This window comes from Mesocricetus auratus, unplaced genomic scaffold, assembly GCF_017639785.1.
Source record: "Mesocricetus auratus isolate SY011 unplaced genomic scaffold, BCM_Maur_2.0 Super-Scaffold_100019, whole genome shotgun sequence".
Classification (NCBI taxonomy): Eukaryota; Metazoa; Chordata; class Mammalia; order Rodentia; family Cricetidae; genus Mesocricetus; species Mesocricetus auratus.
This window is the reverse complement of record NW_024429200.1, coordinates 12,814,081-12,836,962: the sequence shown is the minus strand read 5'-3', so window position 1 is coordinate 12,836,962 and position 22,882 is coordinate 12,814,081. Positions and strand designations below refer to the sequence as shown.

At 41.5% G+C, this 22,882-nt stretch overlaps 1 protein-coding gene across 1 annotated transcript in view; it reads left to right on the top strand.

The window, feature by feature from the left end:
* The window catches only part of Snd1 (staphylococcal nuclease and tudor domain containing 1), a 401,485-nt gene that overhangs the window by 202,803 nt on the left and 175,800 nt on the right, over positions 1–22,882 (top strand). Inside the window, exon 13 of the mRNA XM_040728507.1 lies at positions 18,667–18,777. Coding sequence (XP_040584441.1) covers positions 18,667–18,777 — 111 coding nt within the window. The remainder of the gene's footprint in view (positions 1–18,666; positions 18,778–22,882) is intronic.

The following is a 22,882-nucleotide window of genomic DNA, read 5'->3' as shown; positions in this document are numbered from 1 at the left end:
CAACTCCATTTACATGTCATCCTCGAAGTGTACCGTCTTCTTATGTATCACAAATATGTGCATAACCATTACTTTACATTTGCTCTTTAGTTTTGTTTTCATTTTGTTTTGTTCTTTTTCTATTCAATGGATTGCTTAGAACCTGTTGTTGCCAGGTTCATCTCCTGGCACTGGAAAAGTAAAAGAATAAAGAAAACACATTGGTGCTGTGTGTGCTAAGGTTGGGAAAGTGAAGTTGTCCACAGAAGTCTCGGTGACAAGAGGACTTGACCAGTGGGAGGTGAAGCAGGAAGTAATCGGAAAGCAAATGAACACCACAGGCAAATGGCTTGGGGTGCAAAGAGACTTGGACAGTACAGGCAGATTTGTGGCTGGAGTTGGGAACAAAGTTAGGGTGGTGAAAGATTGTATTGTTGAGGTAGGGAAGGAAGATGTAAGTTTTATAAGCCATTACAATAATTTGACTTTTGACTTCCGGGGGGGGGGGCTTATTCTCCTGTTTTGGTAAGTTCAAATCCTATAGACTTTAAAAACCTGAGTTGGGAATAATTATAGATGGACAGAAGTATCAGGAACAGTAGCTTCCATGTGCCCTTCATCCATTTTCAACAGGGGCTCTCTATCATGATTTTAGGACAGTATCAAAACTAGGAATTGGCCATGATATTTATATTTTGGTGCCATTTATCATGTGTGAGTTCTCAGGCAATGAAGTCAAGGTAAAAAATTACCCGGTCATCATGAAGATCTTCATATGTTGCCCTTGAACCTTTTCTCCTCCCTTCATTCTTAACTTTAATTTTGTTTTTTATTCCCATACTTTTGTCATTTTAAGATCTGTATGTAAATGAAATCATATTTATCATCTTCTAATGTGATTTTATTTTTTTTCCATTTAAGACAATGCTCTTGAAATCCATCTAATTCATGTGGCATTGGTATTTATTCCTGTTGACTTTTTCTAATCTGTACCTGTAATTTTATGATTTGGGATCCAAACTGTAGTCCAAATTTGTCACTCAATTTTTTTTTATGTCTTCATCTCAGTTTAGCCAAATAGAAGGATTCAAGTTGGACTGCTTAGAACTGTGTAGCAGGAAACTGACTGTCCCTGGGATATTGATGAAGTTTTCCTGCTTCTAGTATCTTCTATGGTTCTTAATATATTGTCAGGCTCATGGGGTTAGTGAGAAACCTGGTGCTAGATAAATTCTCTGGAATCCACAGGGATGACCCCTGTAGAGAGAAGTCTTTTCCTTTCCAGCCACTTTGGTTTTTCCCCACCAGTCGCCTGGGCTCCGCCGCATTGTAGTCCCCAAATAATACACAAGATGCTGTATTAATTATGAAGCTGTTGGCCTTGCTTATTTCTTGCTGTCTAGCTCTGACTTAAGTATTTATCCCATAATTGTTAATCTAAGTATTTCTCTTACTGGAGAAAAGTTCTGGACATCTTACTCCTATGGCGGTTACATCTTGACTCCCTGTTTTTCTCCTTCCCAGAGTCCTCCTCGACTCCTAGTCCCACCTGTTTTGTTCCCTATTGGCCAACAGTGCTTTATTGACATATATACAGGGCTTCCCCATCAGACCCCTGCTAAGACTCCTAGCAGTAGTGGAGAGGTTGTCAGAATAGGCCTTCTCCTTTAATCAGATGAGTGACTACCCTAATTGTCATCATCGAACCTACATGCAGTAACTGATGGAAGCAGATACAGTGACCCATAGCCAAACACTAGGCTGAGCTCCTGGAGTTTGGTTGAAGAGAGGGGGGAGGAATTATATGAACAAGGTGAGTCAAGACCATGATGGGGAAAACTACAGAGACAACTGACTTGAGCTAGAGGGAGCTCATGGACTATGGACTGACAGCTGGGGAACCTGCATGGGTCCAAACTAGACCCTCTGAATGTGGGTGATGGTTATGTGACTTGATCTGGGGGTGGGGGGCAGGCAGTGGCACCAGGACCTATCCCAGGAGTATGAACTGGCTTTTTGGAGCCCACTCCCTATGGTGGGAAACCTTGCTCAGCCTTGATACAGGGGGAAGGGGCTTGGTCTTGCCTCAAGTTGGTATGCCAGACTTTGTTGACTCCCCAATGAAGGCCTTACTCCCTCTGAAGAGTGGATGGGGGATAAGATGGGTGGAAGGTAGGGGAGGATGAGAGAAAGGCTGGTTTGTAGAATAATTTTTTAATAAGAAAAAGCATATATTGATTTTATTCACATACTGTTGCTAATTTCATATTTCAATATAGGCTAATAGGTCAAAATACTACTTGACAAGCTGTGCAAATGTGAAGATAAGTTTGATTTTCAGCATATTCAGTGTTGAGATATAAGTTAGCATCCTAGTTTACACAGTACACAGAGCTGGTACATGGAATACAAGAAATTGTTGTTAAATGTCATTTCTATTCAAGTAAATTCTCCCTTCCTGAATCTATTCCTTGAACACGTTGTTGCTAATGAGCTTGGTCAGCTGCAGATGAAAAAAGGCACTTAGCTAAAGTAAAACTGGGCTAGCTAGGAAGGAATCCTAAAGTCTGGGTGTCTATCTGTTTCCCTATTGAGAAATACTACACCATCCCCTTTCCCATTTGCTCATTCTTTCTCCTCTTTATTTTGCTACAGAGTATTTGGGTCATATATTATAGCTTAGCAAGAGGTAGATATTAAAACTGGGGAGGGGGAAGCCTTCAACATTTTCTAATGACTATGGGAAGCAGTCTAACCTCCCAACCTTTTACTAGCACAGTGTGTGCAAAGCAGATAGGACCCACAGAATCTCTAATGATAGGCCTAGAAAGAATTAGTGGTTGCATGATAGTTCACAACCTATGTATATAAACTCTATGTTATGTTAAATACCTATTGAAGTGACACACCATCTCCTTAGCCTTGGGTGTTATAACCAGATATTATAAGATTGACATTGTTGTAAGGTTGACAATGTGTATTAAATGTGTACTTAATGACTATTGATTAGTAAATCCTAGTTTATATTTTTAAAAAAATCAACAATAATAGTATGTGATCCAGAAGGTGTTTTATAGGCGTTTAGATACACCTTCTCATCTTAGGGGTGTGGAAACTGAGAGAGAGAAATGGGTGTAAGAGCCCAGGTCCTCTCCTTCACTGTCTTGATGAAATGAACCCAGAATGTTCTGTGAGAGGAAGCTGAGAGCACAACACAGGCTTCCTGATTGAAGGACAAGCGTCACTACTGTGTGGCTTCTCTTTTGATGAGGATAATGAACCACTCTGTTCACCACGTGCATCTGTTCTTGTGTTCTCTCTCTGTGTATCTGTATTAGACTGCCCTTTAAAAGCAAAACAGTCTGCGACATTGGAAAATGTGTCTTTGAGAAAGTTGGTTTCTTGCGAGGCTTTAGATAACAAATGAAATAAGCAAATCTGCAATCTAATAACTTTTCTGTGCCCACAGCTATGGAATTGTTTTCACTGGTAAGGAGTGTGCAGCCTGTGATTTGTTTATCCATTAAGAGTGTGAGGGTAGTTGGGGCATAATTTTTCTTATAAACTTACCAGAAGCAGACCTCCTTCACATTTACCCTATTCAATGCTTCTTATAAACTCTTATAATTGACCTTTCCCTCAATATATAGTAGGCTTTCTTTTCTACTTTGAAATATTTCTCTCTTATATATTCTACACTTTAATATGTGGTTTATGGATAAGGCTGCACTACACGTACATTCTTTACCCAGAGTAGTGTCTTCAAAGCCATCTTCCCTTTATTGCTCTTTTCCATTTGCTTTTTACTTAGCTGAGTTGCTGAAGCAATCATAGGATAGTTGAAGACCTGCGTAGAGTTTCACCAGTTTAGATGGAGAGCACACCATGAGGAATACTGAGGTGACAGGATAATGCTAGTCTAAAGATTAAGTGTGCCTCTAAGCCAAGAGCTGAAGGTGATATGCTGCCCAGACTCCTGCCCTGGACCCTAACACTCAGCAGAAGTTGGGTGATTCTTTGGAACAGAGAAAGTGCTGCTGGGCCTTGTCACCTGTTTCTCACCCTGGGCCTGAGCTCCCTTGTGTCATGTTAGAGGAAAATGTGGCCCATGTAGTTCATACTATTTACTTAATTTCACTAAGGCAGTGGTTCCTTCCTGATGCTACAACTCTTTTACACACTTCCTAATGTGTGTTGACTCCCAATGGTGAAATTATTTTTGTTTTTACTTCATAAGTGTAATATCATAACTATATGAATCATAATGTAAATGTCTATGCTTTCCAATGGTCTCAGGCAACTGCTGTGAAAAGGTTTGCCACCCTCAGGTTGAGAACCACTGAACTAAGGATTGAGCTTGGAACCTCATGAGTGCTAGACAAACACTCCAGCCCTCGCCCCCAAACTGTTAAAACAGAGATTCACTAATTTACTCATGCTGACCTTGTCATCTTCCTGCATCAGACGTCAAGTAATAAGTGTCTGAGATAATGGCCTTTGCCATTGAGAAGGCCTTTTTTTTTTAATCTTAGAAATGAGTTTTTTTTATCATGTCAGAGTATGTTAAGTCTGTTAAGATGGTCTGGATGCAAAGAACAGTAACAACGATGACTGTCTTAAGGAGTTAGTTATGTGGGAGAATTATGGGAAGGTAGCTTCTAATGGCTTTAACCTGAAGTAGCTTGGACAAAACAAAACACCCTTACCACCTCTACAGGGAGCAGGGACAAGATGACATTGTAAAATTCTAATGGTCCCTTCTATCTATTGCTGCCAAAACAGTCTGCCAGGGGTAAGAGCAAGGGTGTTCACTGATGATCATCTTCCATGGGATGTGACCCCTGAAGCTCTGGAAGTGAGCTGTGTTAAAGGAAGATGACATTCGGCAGCTTTCAAACACATACTCCAGTCCTCCTTAGTTTAATGACTTGAGGCAAGAGAGGGACGTGGTCAGCAAAAGAAAGCGCTTGCTGTGGGACTGAAGAAGCTCAGGGGAGAATCTCCATGATCATTCAGTGAGAGAAGGCAGGAATGCTTTCTCCTCATAGTAAGCCCACTCATCACACTGCTTTTTTCTTTAAAACAATTCCAACTCCCTATGCTTCCTGAGCATGTGTGATATCACTAAAGTGCATTCCCAGAGTCAACATGCTGATCTGTTGTGAAATATTGCTTCTCAATGGATAGAGGAGCAGAGAAAGTAAGAGATGAAAGAAACATTGCTATGCTTCCAAGGAATGTTCTGCTTTGTGTTGGAATATATATTGAGGGTGAAAGAGAAGTCATCAATCATTTTCAAATCATGCATCCCTCATATAGGTCCCCTGAATCTCCAGTTGGCAGGCAAATTATTGTAATTAAATGGCTAACATGTATTTTAGCGAGTTTGTTAGTATTAGAGTGGTCAAATTTATAATCTGGTGTGCATAGATTATTTTTAATGTGCCAATATATTTTTAATTCATTATAGGTATCTTAGATAATTCATGTGCACATTATATTTATTCCTGTTTCATAGAATTTTAAAAGGACAGCAGTATAATAAAGGGAAATGGTTTGAGACTCAGAGGGCTCGTAGATACCCATTGTGATGGTGTCTGTCTCTGTTTTTCCCTTAAACTGCTTGTTTACAATTTTTCTGAGTTTATCTCTGGATCTGTCTTCATCTCTATATGGAAGCATTTGGATTAGTTTATCTCTGTGGACTCCTTTTGCTCAAAAATTCTATGACTCAGTCAGTTATTACTTTGTTTTCATCTGACAGCCTACAGAACCCCCTGGGAACTCAGTGAGTGAAATCAATCTGCTAGCCAATAAATATTTATTGAGTGCCTACTAAGTGTGTGACTCTTCATAGACCAGTAGGGAATACAATCTAGGTTATATGACAAGATTCGTACAGAAAGGAAGACAATAAGACATAGCAACATCAAGTAAGTGTTAAATGTATATGCTGGGACAGACCACAAGGGCTGGGTGCCAGGCCTGGGAGTAGCCCAGAAGGGGCTTCCTAGAAAAGGGCTAGAGAGGCCAGTGAAGGCCTCACTGTAGAATATTAGTCTCTTGCTGTCATCTGTGGCACTGTTTAGCAAGAAAGACACTAGATTTAGAACTGAAAAGCGTGGCTTCTTGTTGCTGCTCTGCCACTTACAGTAGGATATCATGCTGCGGGTTTGAAAGGATTTACTCTTTGGGGAAACAACAGGCATGTCTGCCTCAGTATTGATAGAAAGATTAGGTAAGATGTTGTGTGTTAAAATGGCAGACCTATAGTAGATCCCCCACATTAGCTCCTGTTGTTACAACACTCTTTCAGTGAATGTAAGTAAGCTGTGTCATCAGACATTGATAGACTTTGGATGAGGGGCTTGGCAGGTCTTTGTCATACTGAAGTGCTGCCTCCTTGCAGCCTTTTGGGTATGCTTTGACTCTGTTGCTCATAGAGGTGCCACTTTGTGTCATCTACCTGTGCCCTCGGAATTGTATGGTAGTCAAATGAGATGATAACTGTGAAGTATTTAGAATAGGACTCTGGCCACCGGTCTCTTTAGCCTCCCCCAATCCCCTATTCTCTCCTCGACTCCTCTCCTCTTCCATCTTTTCCCTTCTTCTCCCCATCCCCCTGGTTGAGTTCTGCCTCATACCTTCTTGTCTCTCCCCAACATAATTTCAGATGTAGGAAATTCCTGCTGGTCTCTACATTCAAACCTTCTAAGCACATGTTTGACGGTGGTGGTTGTGGTAAGTTTGAGAATGAGGATTACTTGTCATCTAAATGCTTTGAAATGATTGAGCTGACAGTGATAAGGATTGTTCATCACTGCACTAAAAACAGGTAGGGGAGCTGTTTAGACCATAAAAAAGACAGTAGAGATCTTAACTAGGATGATGAGAAAGCATGACAGTTTGAGTCCAGAGATTTTCTTCTGGAATCAGAGCAATGGCAAGCCTACATGATTGCCTGTATACTCTTTCTGCAGTTGGAAGGAGGAGGTGATTTGGTACAATTCAGCAAAGTTTTTAATCTAGGAAAGTGCATTTTATTTTTGAAATGCTGAGTTTTACGTGATAATGAATCACACAAATTCACATGTCCTGCAAATAGCTGGAAATGTGAATGCATGGAATATTTAGCAATGAGTAGACCAATTTGGCTGGGTTGGAAGCACGTGCTTGCCATTTTTTTTTTAAACTAGATTTGGGGACTGGTGAGATGGCTCAGCAGTTAAGAGCATCTGCAACTCTTTCCAGAGGAACCCCAATTCTGTTTCCAGAACCTACTTCAGGTGGCTCACAACCACCTATAATTCTAGCTCCAGGCACCCACAGTCACATGCACATACCCATGCATAGGCTTACATTTGTACATATAATAATTTTAAAAGGCTACATCTAGCATTTTGTGCTCTTATGAAGCACCTCTTGTCTCCAATGAAAGAAGCCCATTTCCCCCTTAGGATGACCTTGGTGGTCACTGTCATGTTTTCTCTGTCATAGAGAAAGATTTGGACACGCCCACGCTTTGTTGTTCATTCATTTAATTTCTCTTGACTGTGCTGGTTAGAGATTGTGAAAATGCTGGCTGTTTGAAGGTTGGTGTTGTCCTATCACTGCTTAATTAATGTCCTCCTCACACTTGAGCCACAGTTGTCATTGTCCTCGCTTCCTTGGGTGTTTGGCCAACTTGGAAGTGTCCTGGTGTTTGGAAAGGAACTGGCATAATGAGTAGAATACTAATTTTACTTGTCTCATAAAGCCTTAACCATGATATTACCAGATAAATGAGACTATCAGATAGGAGGTAGCAATAAGATTATGGCACTGCAGACATCCTGGGGCAGAATAAAATTGTCTGTTTACTGAGCAGAACTATTTGCTGTTATGCTTCTTCCCCTCTTTTGCTAAACCACTTTGGCCCATGTTTTCGGAACTGTGCTCTCCACTAGCCAGACTGACGAAGCTGGTGGAGGTGTTTAATTCTGCTGCTCCCATCCGTATTTTTTACCTTGGTTCCCCATCAGTCGTTCTTTCAGGAGATCAAGGTGAGTATGTGCATTGTGGTTGGTAGAACATGAATGCAATAGGTAGGTATGTTAGCATGTAAAATTAGCATGCAGGGTGAGTGTGAAGAAACATCTCTTTATCACTCAATTTTGAAAAGCTGAGACCCTAGATCTCTTTGCTTTGATTTCTTTTCTTCCCCATCTGAAGAATGCTATTGAAACTCAGTGGAGCATGGCCTCAGAAGTGGGGGTGTTGATTACTGCTCAAATTTAAGCCTAGTTTTAAAGTTTAATCATTATTAAGTGATTAATAGTGAAATTTCAGTAGGAATGTGCTATAGCAATTGGGTGGTTTACTTATCTGCAAGGTAGCAGTATTTGCAGGGAGATTTTTTTTCTTCTTTTTTCTCTTTTGCCATCTTTCCTTTCACTTCCTGCCTTCATTCACAAAGCATTTCCACCAGTCCTGCTTATGGTTAGTTAGTCTTTGGTGTCTAACTATGCATCTGTTCAGTTCTTGAAGTCTAAGTCCATTCTTATTAGTCTTAATAGTTTTTGCTCCCTTCCCTGTGAGATTTCCTCTTTTTGCTATGATGATTAAAGGTCAGAGAAAGCATTAGCTATTTGAAGATGTGTGTTATTTTATTAGAGGTTACTTTTCAGATTTATCAATGTTCTAACTTGTTTCAAATATTTTGTTGGTTTGGAAGTACGTTATGTCAATATCTTACCCCATGAGGAAAAGTGATTTTTTTAAATCTATTAATGCACATAATCATTGTTCCCAAGAGTTTTTCTTTTTGTCTTTGTTGGTTGTTTCGCTTCTTAAGATGGGCTCTCAATGAGTAGTTCTGACTGGCCTGGAACTGCTTAGTCTGCCCCTGCCTGTCTCCTGAGTGCTGGTGTTAGCGTCATACATCACCACAGCTGGCCATAATAATGGAATTTGAGTTTCCAGGTAACAGTGTATATAGATAGCCCTCAGCAGTGAGGGTAAGATCTCATTCTGTAGCCCCTGCTGGTCTCAAAGTTAAGAAATGCCCCAGACTCCTAAATGCTGTGTTTATTGGCTGGACTACTTGGCCCAGGAGTTCTAATTATACTGGCCTGTTTGTGTGACCAAGTGTTTGACTGGGCTCATGCTGTCACTGCTGGACTGATAGGCTGTCACATACAGTTACCAGGCACTCAGAATCTCTGCCCTGTTCAGGCCTTAATAGTTGTGGTTCCCTTTTGCTTCGCTGCCATTACTAAAGCTGACTAGGGACATAGAAGTTTCTGAACCTTCCCTTAGTGTTGTGAATGCCGGGAGTCTAACTGTTGTCAAGAACTCTCTGACTGTCCTGATGATGACACTCAGTAAATGGAAAAGATTTAAAAATCAATTTGAATCAACTTTAGAACTATGTAAGTTGAAGGGGGAAGTTGAAAAAAAAGGTGAGATGGAGGGAGAAAATGTATAAAAGATAATGTACCACCTCAAATGATTCCAATTATTGATGCTTCGGAAACAAAACATCCTGCCTGCACATGCTGCTCGGTTATGTGAGAAGTTATTCTTGGCTGTCTGGATGTGGAAAAGGCAAGTCTGGGACCTCTTCAACTAGCAGAAACTAGGAGACCAAAGGCATTGCAATGGAAGCATCCAACCTCAGTCGTTAGAAAGGTGACCTAGCTTTTAAAAGCTATCCCTCACTTTCTCTCATTTTGTGGGCTTTTCACTTTTTTTGAGATCTGGTTGGAAAATACCCTGTATAGAATTTTTCTTCATTGCCCATTGTCTCTCAGTCTAACTTGTGCTGAGTTTTACTCATACCCCTTGTAGACATATTTTTCCCCAGCTTAGAGAAGCCAAGTCTGCCACCAGCCTAAAAGTGCCATGTTCCTGTCTCTTAAGAAGATGGATGCTAGAGGTCGTAGTGTGAACAGATTTTTTTGTTTGTTTGTTTTGTTTTGTTTTGTTTTTCGAGACAGGGTTTCTGTGTATTGTTTTGGAGGCTGTCCTATAGATCAGGCTGGCCTCGAACTCACAGAGATCTGAGTACTGGGGTGAAAGGCGTGGGGCACCAATGCCCGGCTGTGAACAGATCTTTATGGAGCCGTGTTTGAGGAACTGGAAGCCACTAGGCACTTAGGATAGTATTGACGTTAATCTTCTTTACCAGCTGTCTGTGATATAGGATATAGGCTATAGAAACACATCTCTGTCTGTGTCTATGAGAATGCTTCCAGAAGGGTTAAACAGAGTAAGAAAGTCCTACACTGCATGTGGATAGCACCATGACATGAGCCTGAGATGGGGGAAAGTGAGTTGAGCATCAGCACTCATTTCTCTCTACATCTTAACCCTGGGATGCAGTGTGACCAGCTGCTCTGTACTCCTGCTGCCATGACTTTCCAGCCACAATGACCTGAAGACCCTCACACTGTCAGCCTTAAGTACCTGTAGTCGGGTATTTTGTCAGAGCCTCAAGAGGAGTAACCAGTACAAACAGAAAGCCCACATTCTCATGTGTGTGCACAGAATGTTCTGAAGGATCTTCTCATCTGTCTCCTCATGGAATCTTTTCAATGACCCTTTGCTTTCTTGCTCCTCAACTCAGCTGCAAAGACAGACATAAGCACTCTAGATTCTGGTGTAGATCAGCTCCACCATCAGGTTTGTCTGAACAGCTGATGAGAAAGAAGTGAGACCAGCCATTTGTCAAAAGTCATTATTGGAGCTCTGGGGGCCTCTAAGCCAAGCCTTTGTGAGAATGCCCGCACTTGGAGCAAAAGTATAGCCAGTGTGCAAAACAAGTAGCAGGGGCAGTTTCCCAGCACTATGCCATTGTAGGCTTTCAGGATTATAGGTGACAGAAGCCTAAGATGTACACCCCATGTCTCACAATATGCAACCATGTTCTGCATGAAATTTGACCATCATGCCTTGAAATTATTGTAAAGTTGTATGATGAGTGTGTTAATTGTATACATAGACAGGTAACTATGCTGAATATATTGAACTTTAATTACCATCCAGTCCTTTCCTTTAAGTTTACTAAAATATATTACAAAAGCATTTCTTTGTGGGTTTGCTTTATTCTAGATATGCACCCACTTGTGTTTGCCTTAAGGAAAATATTCTCCTTTTGTAATCTCCATGGACACCTCAGCAACTGATAAAATGCAGATGGTTTTTTAAGTGGAAAATGTTCAGCTCAAAGGAGCTAGATAAAAATCTGGGAGCCTGGAGCAGAGTTATCTGTTATCCTCTTCAGAATGAGAGGGCCCAAAGAGGTGTGAGCTATTATTCCCCTGCCCACTCTTAAGATCTGTATCCATTTAACCCAGGTTCTATTTATCATGTTAAGTATTTTAGTTTGCTCTACTTCTGAGGCTCCAAATCATGGCAGTCATACAATGTGTGAGTGAGAGAAGTATATGTATGCATATAGGGAAAGTTTTCCCTTTATTCTCCCTGTTGAATAAGTATTAAATTTAACTGTGATGATAACCAGATAGGTAAATGCATCTTGTTTAATCAGGTAACTTAAAGTAAGAGCATTCTTGAGAAACTCTGTCTTTTCATAATTTGGGTCTGAAAGGTTAGTGGTGGTTGGTGTTTGAGGAGAAAATGGAAACAATTTTGTCTGAAGTCACTAGGAATTCAGAGGAAGCATATCTACTCAACAATATCGAGGTCCAGTAGGAGTTTATAGCGTTTGCAGAAGGGCAGAGTCTGTGTCAGGTGCACACTTCCATGTGTGTTCTTTGACTAGCCAAAGCCTAGCCAGCAACTGAGGAGGAGGAGACAGCAGTGATCCGAGGTTGGCTCTGTTCAGAAGTGTGGCTCCTGTAGAGAGGCACACTAAAGATAAGCCCCTTCCTGGAAAGAAGGGAGTGTGGAGGGGAGGACCGCTGGGCAGGTCCCTGTGTTATGTTGTGCTGGTAAGAATACTCCAAGAAGCGGTTGCCAAGAAGGACCAGGCTTGCATGGTCCGGGGGAGAAGGAGAATGGAAGGAAGCTGTGAGGGGCTGTGGGACCATACTACAGATCAAACCCTTCTGTGGAAAAAGGAGAGAAAGAAAGAAGGTTGGATACTGAGAGTCTAAACTGTGTGGCAGTTCTAAGGGGAATTTTCTCAGACCTGATAATGAAGCTTTGCTGTAGTTTGAATGTATCCTTCTAAATTTACTTGTTGAGAATCTATTTCCCAACCTAACAGGGTTGCTATATAGGACCTAATAAGAGGTGATTGAATCCTAAGACCAGAGCCATTGTGAATAGACTACCATAGTTTGCATGGAACAGGCTAGTTATCACCAGAGTGGATTCTGTAATGTTCACTTAGCACTGTATTCTGATTCAGAATGAAGGACCTCAGTCAGACACAAGTACCATGGTCTAAGGCGTCTTAGCTTCCCGGGCCAGGAGCCAAATAACTGTCTCTTCTTTGTAAATTGTCCAGTCTTAGGCATTCTGTTCTAGCTGACTAAGTGTCAGAGAAGTCTCTCAGTAGTGGGGCTGCCTTAATGTCTCTGCTGAGGTATTATTGGCTGATAGGAAACATAGCTTTGGCTAAAAAGGAAAAAAAAAGTGGTAGATTTCAGGGCACAGCAGTTGGCTTGTCAGTTATGCTTCCTGTGGTAAGAGATCCAAGAACCATGTTATTTTCATGACTTCCCTGCATGGTTTTCCATAAATGTACATAGAAATAAATACAGATTGTTTAAGTGTAGGCTCCTTAGATAAATGCTAATTCCAGAGCTAGGGAAGATATATAAGATAAGCCTGAAACACGTTGTGTTAGAAGAAAGGAAATGTTCAAACACTGATAGGGGATCTGTCCAAAGGGCATTAGAGCCATCATGTCCTTATTTGCATGTTGGGAATAATTTCATACAAAAACAAAGAACAGTAGCCCCAGATTTTACTCTGTAAGATGAGATCCCATGAGTTCACACTAAGAACACTCAATCAAGGAGTAACTTGGGAGTCTGATGAGGGATAAAATTGTATAGTGCACAGTGCTTCTTCACAGACTGCCTACTACTACAGAGAGAAAGAGTAACTTTACAGTAGAGACGCCTGGCAGGTACTATTCTAACCAACTTATCAAATATACCATTACCAGTGTGTTATGTTCACAACTTGTCTCATTACAAAGGGACAGACAAGACATAACAACTGGCCTATCTATCCTCTTTTAAAAGTGCTGATTCTAGGTGGCATGGTGGCACATGCCTTTAATCTCAGTTCCTGGGAGCAGATGCAGGCAGATCTCTGTGAGTTCCAGACCAGCCAAAGAAAAGACAGAAATTGTCTCCAAACAAACAAACAAACAAACTCAACTCTATGTTGCCAAAGAAAAGACAGATGGTTCCATTTTAACAAGATACAGAACCTTAACCGAGCACCTGATTCTGAATCACAACACTCTTTACCTACAGTATCCTCTGCTCATGGTCCACTTCAGTCCAGAGTTGCTATACATAAGGCTGAGAAATAATCATTTGGACCAGGCACTGCTCTGAGTCCTGAAACCTACCGTCCTGTGCTGTGTTGCTCACAGTGGGACTTGTCTCTGATCATTCTATGCACACTGTTTTTTGAGTTGAATGTTGTGATAATGCCATGTGTTTGGCTTAAAGTAATTATTATCTTGACTTACTAGGTCCTGCACCTCACAGTAGCAGTTGTACCGAGCATTCTTCCTGCCAGCTGTCTGGGTCCCACCACTGTCTCTGCGCCCAAATAACACACGTGACACTATATTAGTTGTGAAGCTGTCGACCATTTGTTAAAGTTTCTTTTTTTTTTTTTTTTTTTTTTTTTTTGGTTTTTCGAGACAGGGTTTCTCTGTATTGTTTTGGAGGCTATCGGTCCAGCCCAGCCTCGAACTCACAGAGATCCACCTGCCTCTGCCTCCCAAGTGCTGGGATTAAAGGCATGCGCCACCACCACCCGGCTGTTAAAGTTTCTTAATGGCTAGCTCAGACTTAATTATTAACCAATAATTACTAATATATATTTTTATAAGGTCTTATCTTGTCAAGAACACCAGACTTGTGTCGTCTGGATCACATGGTGAATCTCTACTCTTTACTACATTTCCCAGAATCCTCCTCAACTCCTAGCCTCCCCCCCATCTTGCTTTCCTGTTGGCCAACAGTGCTTTATTTATCAACCAATAGGACAGCATATACACAGACTGACTTCCCCCATCAAGCAGTGATGCCAGCAATTCAGATATATGGAAGAAGTACTCTTGTGAGACAGTCATACACTGTAGGCCATGCTGGCTTCAAACTGGGCAGTCTTCTGTCTCAGTCTCCCAACGTCTTGAGGTTACAAGTTCTTCTTTTAAAGTAAAACAAGTGAAAACATAAAGGAGTATTTTGAGACAGCACATTTGCATAACTTTAAAAATTTTTTTATTTAATTTTATGTGCATTGGTATGAGGGTGCCAGATCCCTTGGAACTGGAGTTGTGAGCTGCCTATTATTAATCAACTGCTAAGTGATTGTTAAGTTGTATTGTTTAGGCAATAATGATGAGGAAAATGGCACCACATGTTAAATAACAAACATAACTTTTTGTGTTTGTAAATACTTTCATCAGGAGATTGGTTGAGTTCCACACACTTGGAACCATGAATACAGAGAACTAGCTGCTTCTTAGTTTCAGTGCTGTCTTTAGTTTCAGGCATCCACTGATGATTTTTGAACATACCTCCCATGTATACCCAAGAACTAAAACTGTAAGTCCTTTTCTTTGTAAGTATTCCATTAGGACAGTTGATTTGTGGATTAGACGGTAGTGATATGTCTGTTAATATCTTAATTTTGCTGTATTGTAAATGCAGGGAAATGACATGATTTATAGGAATTACACAATCAAGTATTATGAGATGATAGCAAAACAGATTAGGCCTTGCTTTCAAATTGTTCAGGGAGAGCTATATATTTTTTGTGTAGTATGTGCAACTTTTCTGGAACTCCACAAACTTACAGAAGTATACATATATATTGTGAAGCAATCCAAACAATTGTAGATAATTATCTTACTTGTTAATGTATATTTTTTTCTATTACTTTCAATATTGAGATTTAGGAAGACAATAGGAAAGGTAATCAGAATATGTTAAATGCTTAGAGCTTCCTGTGTTAAAATTTCACTTTTTAAATCACTTTTCTTTCATGGGCTTAATGTACCTTTGTCCATGTTTTTAGAGTATGGCAACTGATGGTTTGAAAGTATCTTCCAAAGGGAAGCTAGACTTTCTATAAGTTGCTTGCTGTGTGGAAAGGAATGGGTGATGAAGATGAAAAAAAGAAGATGAAAGCCTGCTTGTGACCCCATGGCCATGTGTTTGCTGTGAACACCTGATTCTGCATTTCGCCAGCAGTTCATGTTTGGAAGAGCCTTAATGTTTCCTTTACTTTAGAAAAGCATTGTAATCCCAACATTAATTCTCTTTCTGACTGATACAGAGAGAGATGATGTAATGTAAGACAGCCAAGGTTACGTTAGGTCTCTTTTTATATGTTGGTTGTGAACCAGCCATCATGCCAGACATGTAATTGTGGAATTACACACACACATACACAGAGAGAGAGAGAGAGAGAGAGAGAGAGAGAGAGAGAGAGAGAGAGAGAGAGAGAGAGAGAGAGAGAGAGAGAGAGAGAGAGAGAATGTCACAGGAACAGAATACAGTTTAATGTTTTCTTTCTCTTTGCTTGGGCACCTGGTCAGTGCACTCACGTTACGTCTAAGCCATCTTTTGCCAGGAGAAAATCTTCTGTCCTTTTGTTAGCAGCCAGAAGAAATAAACTAGACAGTCAAGTGCTAAGTCTAGACTAATTATATCTGTGCTATCTTCCATTCTTTTTTCTAGATAAGTTTTTCCATTCATTTTCTCAGATAATGGTAAAGAGACAGAAAAAGTAGAGAAAGCCTATAAAACCTCTAGTCCCTTTTTTTATTTTATTCACCCTGTACTAGGCAAACTTGGCTGGGGAAATCCTTTTAGAATTCCAGCACTGTATTTACAAAATGACTAGGAGATTTTCTTATGCTTTAAAGAGTATCTCAATTTTCTGCATGTTTTGAAACAAACTATCTTGCTGTAATTTTCTCACTTTAAAAATATCTTTTTTTTTATTCTAAGTAAGCTAATTCCACAAAATGCATACACACACACACACACACACACACACACACACACACACACACACACTACACATCAATCCATCAATCTCCACTTTGTGCACAGGGCCATGCTGGGAATTGGGGTATAAAGATAGTCAGGAGCCTTACACACTCACAGCACATTGTCTGACATGGCAGACAGACAGTGAGTTAGTAGATGCACTGTTATAGCATGCTTTCTGATGCTTTGTCACGAAGAAGAAATACATGTGATTCTCACATGTCTGGAATGTAGTAAATACTCAGAAATGAGATGGTTATTATTTCCTGTGTTTCTACTCTCCTATTGCTAAGCACTGGTAACTGTTCCTTCAGGGAAAATCTGTAATTAGGAGAAGAAGCTAAGAGCTGCTGAGCTTTAGGGGGAAGGGGAAGGAACGTGGTGGGCAGGTTGTGGAGTGAATTGGGAATCTCAGGCCTCAGGAAGTCCTGTGGCTGCCTTAAATTGGTGTGTAAACATTTGCTGATGGATGAGGAGGGCAAGGATGATAAATAGGGAAGGGTTGTACCCACAGTCCCTGTTGGCCTGGCAGGTACTCAGTAATTCTGGGAATTAATTTGAGTGCATTAATAGGACTCGATCATTACACACTTGCACTGTTTTGCTTTTCCTTTTCTCCAGATTTTCATATTGAAGCCTGTTTTTATGAAAATTTTCTTGCTTGCTCTGCCATTCCAGCTTTCTCCTCTAGACCTCATGCATCGACTGTAAAATGTCAGTGCTCAGTAATTCAAAATGCAGTAACAAACATTTTTTTTTAATTCTCCTGGCATTTAAAACCACCAAGACATCATAACCTATCAAAAATAGAGTTGTCTTGCAAGCCACTCCCTACCCTCCTAATTTGATGGCTCTTTGGTGGGTATAGTTACTTTCCTGCCCTATCAGGGCTCCTTGGTGACAACCTTAGTTAAAATCCTCACCAATGAATCAACATCTACATCTGCTGAACTGGGGCTGTTGCTTTCTCTGTGCTTCCAAACACAACTCTGTGATGATGGCAGCATTTGCCAGCACGATTCTGCAGTGACTCAGGAGACGGGGTGGCCAGCAGAGCAGCCTCTTTGTGGGAGTGGATTTTAAGAAGTGCTAATTCCATGGTGCTTTGGAGATATTAATATCATGCTGACAGTAGGTAAACAGGCAGCAGAGAGGATTGCAATGAGAACAGAACCAGCTACAGCATCTTTCCCTCCTTACTCTACCATCATAGATTTGTGCTTCTTCTTTGAAATGTCTGCTCTCCTAGGTTATAGGAATAGATCCTCACGTGGTTTAAACATGCGCAGATGCTGCTTAGTTGAGCTACTGGCGTCCCTACACTATCTACCACTTTTTGAAGCTCACCGGTGTGTTAAGAGTTAACTACGTTTTCAAGCTGTACTAAATCATAGCATATGGCACAGTAGCCTATTGCTTACTGTACCCTCTCCCTAAAGGGCAGCGAACCAGATGGTGTGAGTGGGGCCTTTGGAGTAATTATGACAGACACAAAGAAAGACATAACCACCCCTCTTCCTCAATAATATCATGTCTCTTACTTTCCAACATTTGATTTTGTTAGCCTTAAAATTTTTTTTGTTTATTTTATTTTATTGCATTTGACTCTTCACATCAAAGTTCTCTTTCCAGGGTGGGAGAATCCATGCAAAAGAGCTTCATTAGTCATTTGAGTGCCGTTTTCCTCGCACTATTCTCAGGATAGTGGTTGGACACAATTCACATGGCATGTCTCATTCTGCAGAAGGGCACAGTGTGTGTGAGAATTACTTTAAAGTGGATTCTCATCTGAGGTCTGTCGTCAGGTGGAATGTTGTTCCAAAACTTGTTGTCTTGGATTTTAACCCTCTTTTATTCCTCCTCCTTCCTTTGTGCCCCCCCACACACACACAAGAAACCTAAAACCTGGTTTTCTTCTACCAGAATGCCTATTTTCTGCCTTTCCCTCTCCAAGTTCATTTCTGGCTCTTCTCCAAGACTTCTTAAGGTGGAAGATCTACTGTTGAGAGCTGTGAGAAGACAAGCGTCATGTTCTACCAGTGTTTGTAACACTGTGGGATATAGTTAGGCATCTTCTAGGTTTTTCTATAGGCCGGAAGGGAGACTGAGAAATGTAGGTCGTGCTTGTATATGCTCATTTTTTTTATCTTATGTGCCTGATATTTTAGAGCAGATTTTCTTGAGGGTAGTGGCTTGCTTATAACATTCTGTAAATAGCCCAGCCTCATGTGGGCTTCTTACAAATAGTTTCTGCTGGTTTTGTATATGGGTTGATATAGATCTGATGCTACTAAGGAGAAAACTGCTGAGCTGGGGATCTTCATTCCATTCCCTTTCCATCCCAGCTGAGCAGCCCTCTGGTCTTAATATGCCCAGCCTCTCCCTCCCCTGCCAGAATGTCTTGTAACCTCCAGGTGTTGACACTGTTTTTGTTCACTGAGCCCCATGTACAGCCCCGGTGTTCACTGACCTCTCTTTTCTGTTGCAGAAACATTGCTGAGGCTCTTGTCAGCAAAGGTCTGGCCACAGTGATCAGATACCGGCAGGATGATGACCAGAGATCCTCACATTATGATGAGCTGCTGGCCGCAGAGGCCAGGTAAGTTGAGAAATTACTAGACATATTAAGACTCATAGCAACATTTTTTTTCTGTGTCACTCTTGTGCCTCTGCCTGAGCAGAATAAATTGGAAATAATATGCAGATAGAGCTTGAGTCATTTCTATATTTGAGTTCTCCCCAGTGGAAAACAGGAAAGCCATTGACTTTGATTATACTTAAGCCTCCATCTCCCCCCACCCCCAATTGGTAGTATATAGAATGTGGCCACTCTGAGTTGACTTTATAAAATGAAGGCTGGATGAGAGTGAACATGTCATGTATGATGATCGTCACCATTCCTGGGACTATCAAGGAGGCCCTGCTTATGTGTACAATACATTTGGCTCTGGGCTTTCCTTCAGAGGCCTCCCCTCCCTTCCTCTCCCTTTCTCTCCTATCCCATTTGTCACCTCTAGACCTTTTGTCATGTACAGAGGAAATGAAAACATTTATTAGGAAATGAGTTTTGGTTTCAAACACTTCTGACAGCTGACAGGAGAGCATTTGAGAAGCCCTGTGACATTTTCCTTTTGTCCTTCATCCCTGAGGAGAAGCATAGTGCTCAGTTGGTTTTTTTGCCATTGACATGCCTCAAGGCTCCCACTCTGAGAGACTTTCGTCGGGGTGCTGGTAGTTCCGTGGTTTTCAGACTTCTTGGGAAGCAGCAAGAACTGAACTACTTCTCCTTAGCTAATGTGGGTATCTCAGCAGTTTGTAGAGTGATAGCATGGGTTCACCTCACTCAGCACTTCTTCCATAGCCTCCAGGAACCGTTAGGTAAGAAGTCTGGTGATCATGAGATTGAATATTCCATTAGAGAAGGCTTGAGTTGGGCACATATTACTTAGTTTTGGTTTCATGACTTGTCATTGAGATCATTTCTCTTGCTCTTTGGCCCAGAACTTTGTTCTCATACCCTATGTTTACCTCTAAGGTTATGTCACATCCTGAGAGAGTATCACACAGAATGTCAGTGGAGAAGTCAGCCAGTTAAGACTTTTCTGATTCTTTCTTGTAGGTTTTTCCCAATTGTCCAGCCTAGAAATGAATTGTTACATGTCTTTGGTATGATACCTATTAGTAACTAATAGAAATGAGGCTCCCTGTGCCTATAACTTTGTAGGGTGAGGCAAGAGTATCTTGAGTTCCAGCTTGGGCCTCACAGCAAGTTCCAGGCCAGCCTTGGCTATATGTAGACACTGTGTCAAATAATTGTTATATAGCTGTAATATGGTATAGATTCATAATGGGTATTTCTCAAAGATAGTTGGACTTCTCTCCTTTCTGGTACTGTTTGAATACAGTGAGCTCAAAAACACCATAATGGGAAGTGTAAATACACTTTTCTTAATATTATACCGGCTAGCCCCTTCAGGAAACAGACCTTCACCTAACTGGTAATATTCATGGGGTGGGCCGATGGTCATTCTGATCTGATAGCAACTTGAAGAAGTGAGGCATTCACAGTGTAACAACCACCAAGCCAAACAGTGGAGTATATGAGCATATTTCTAAATCTGAGTTCACTGTGCTGCAAGTGAACACCTAATTCTAATAGGCAGGTGGGCATGGAAATAATCTGCAGAGGAGCTCAGGAAAGGGAAGCCAGAGTCAGCTCTTATTACACTGTTAGAAATAGTCACAGTGTGAGGATTATTTGAGTGTTGTTTAATGAGTATACATACATAAGGAAATTTGGGGGAGATTTAGGGTTTAAGAAGAAAACAAGCCTCTTTAGTGCAGATTTTGTGCTGAAGTAATGTAACAAGATGCTTGCTAAAGCAGTGAGCTACTCAGGGATAATTGTGTTGAGCCATTTCTTTCGGACTGATGGTGGAAAAATTGGCTTCTAGGTCCTTGCACTGTTACTAGTTGAGTAAATTTGAGAGAAATTAACCACTTCCCCACGGCCAGGAGGCATTGCCTGAAGGCAATACAGGCCCCCTAAAGGATTAGGTGTAACAACCTAGAAGAGCTGGAGTGGGTTTTCCTTTGGAGCACCATTGTCAGTGAGCCCTAGGATGATGGCCCAAGGCCATCTCCTGGATGCTGTCACCTCCAGCCAGTCAACAAAGACCAGGATTCCTGCTAGGTAGTCATGGTGGTTTTGTAGCCATTCAGAAAGACTTTGCACGTAGAGTGGGCTTATTTTCTAAACAATCAAGCCAGTCTCCATCCAAACCACCTATCTGCTGACACTGTTTTATTTTAGCTTGCCTTCAGCTCACCCTTCCTCCCTCATGACCCTTCTCCATGTCCCCAGCCTAGCCTCTGTTAGTAACTCACAGCTTGTCAGAGCTCTTTGTACATGCTGCTTCTGTCCCGCATCCTGCCTGTCTATTGAATGTTATCCAAGAGTAAGGCTTTTTCCCCTAGATGGATTAGCTTCATGTTTCCAGTTGAACTCTGCTGTGTGATTTGGTGCCCTGTCCATTAGGGTTTCTCTGCCTCCTAGCTTAGAGTACTCTGCAGATCTCATTAGTGAGTTGTTTACTTCTTTGCTGCTCCATGAATAGAACCCCTCAACAAGAAAGGCTTTGGTGTTGACCCCAAGTCTCTCCCAACATGGACTGTCTTTTGTTTATCATTCCTTTAGCCACTTTTTAATCTTCAGTGACTGTACTGAACCAAGCCAATTTGAATTAATTTCCCAAGGACAATTTCTTGAGCTACTGTATTTAACCCTTTAGCAAAGGCCATATTAGTAACATCTGCTGCATTCCGTCAGTCATCCAGTCTGAATCACATTAGTCTCTTCCCACAATGGTGTCGATCTCCACAGATTTCCTAGCCCCTGCCCTTGGCTACCTTCTTTTCTCAAGCTACCACTGGTGGAATCAACAGTGACACAGCATGCTCTTCCATTGACTTTTCTTTCCAGTTACTGCTTGGCCATTAATCCTTTTAGAGAAACATTGTAAGCTTTGGGGAAAGGGCAGCCTGTTAACTTCTCTGACTTCTCGGGTCAGCACAGCTGCCTGCCTCTAGTTGATGAGCTTTCTCCTGGCTCTACAGCTCCTACTTGCTTTGCAAGGGCTTCAGATCTGCCAGCCCTTCTCAGGTTATCCATAGAAGCTCGAGGGGTGATGCTTAGGTACGCACTGGGAGTCCAGGTGAGAAGGGAGGACGGCCACCACTGCAGCCAGCCAGCCAGCCAGCCAGTTGTGTTCCAGTGCATTGACCTGCTTACTTGAAACAAGCTCTCCTTTGATCTCTCTTAAGCTTGCTGACCCTTTGACCAGCCTTTATTCAGTTGCTTGTCTGCTTATGGGCAACCCTCATTATGTCTCATATGCCTGGCCCGTCTAGGGGAAGCCACATCTCTTTGTTTAAAGAATAAATAAGCCTGTTAATTCCCCAAAGGTAGCCTTCTTTCTAGCTTGGGTGTCTGTCATCATCAACCTCCTCCCTCATTACCTTGTGTCCAAGCAAGATAAGGTTTTGGCATTTCTTGGGGTACTCTTGGGCTGCGTTTCTCTCCTGGGCTCTATTGAGAAGCCCTTGATTTTTTTTTCCCAGGGCTTGACAGCTCCAAGTTGCTTGTCCTTGGAATTTTTTACAAAAAATAATTTAGGTGCACCTGACCCGTGGTTCACCATGATACATCTGAATTTCTTGTCCTTTTTGAAGCAATCCATAGACTCCTAAGAATCAACCCATGAACAGTTTTTGTCTGCATGGTTCTAATGTTTAGCCCCCAGGTTGGTTTGCTGTGCTAGTCTGGACAAGGGTTCTAAACTTTAGCCAGAGCTTCTGACTCGTAGAGGAAATACCCTTTTCTTCCTTTTTAAGTATTCCCAAGCCCCTCCCTCAAACCATTTCTCCTGAAAATGCTGTTTAAATGTCACATATTCCATCCCCTGTATTTGTTGTAACACATCCAGTTTGATTTTGGAAAGACCAACATGAGATTTTCATCCCCATGGGAGATGCCGTTACTGTGGGCTTTTCTTGTTGACAGTGTAGCATAAGCTGGCTTCAGACTCCCTGAGGGAGGCCGGGAGTGCAGGTCTGCCTGTTTCCATCTGTAGAGTGGTAGGGTTACAGGCGTGGGCCACCACACCTACCTTTCCATGTGGGCTTTTATTGAACATGTTATTCAC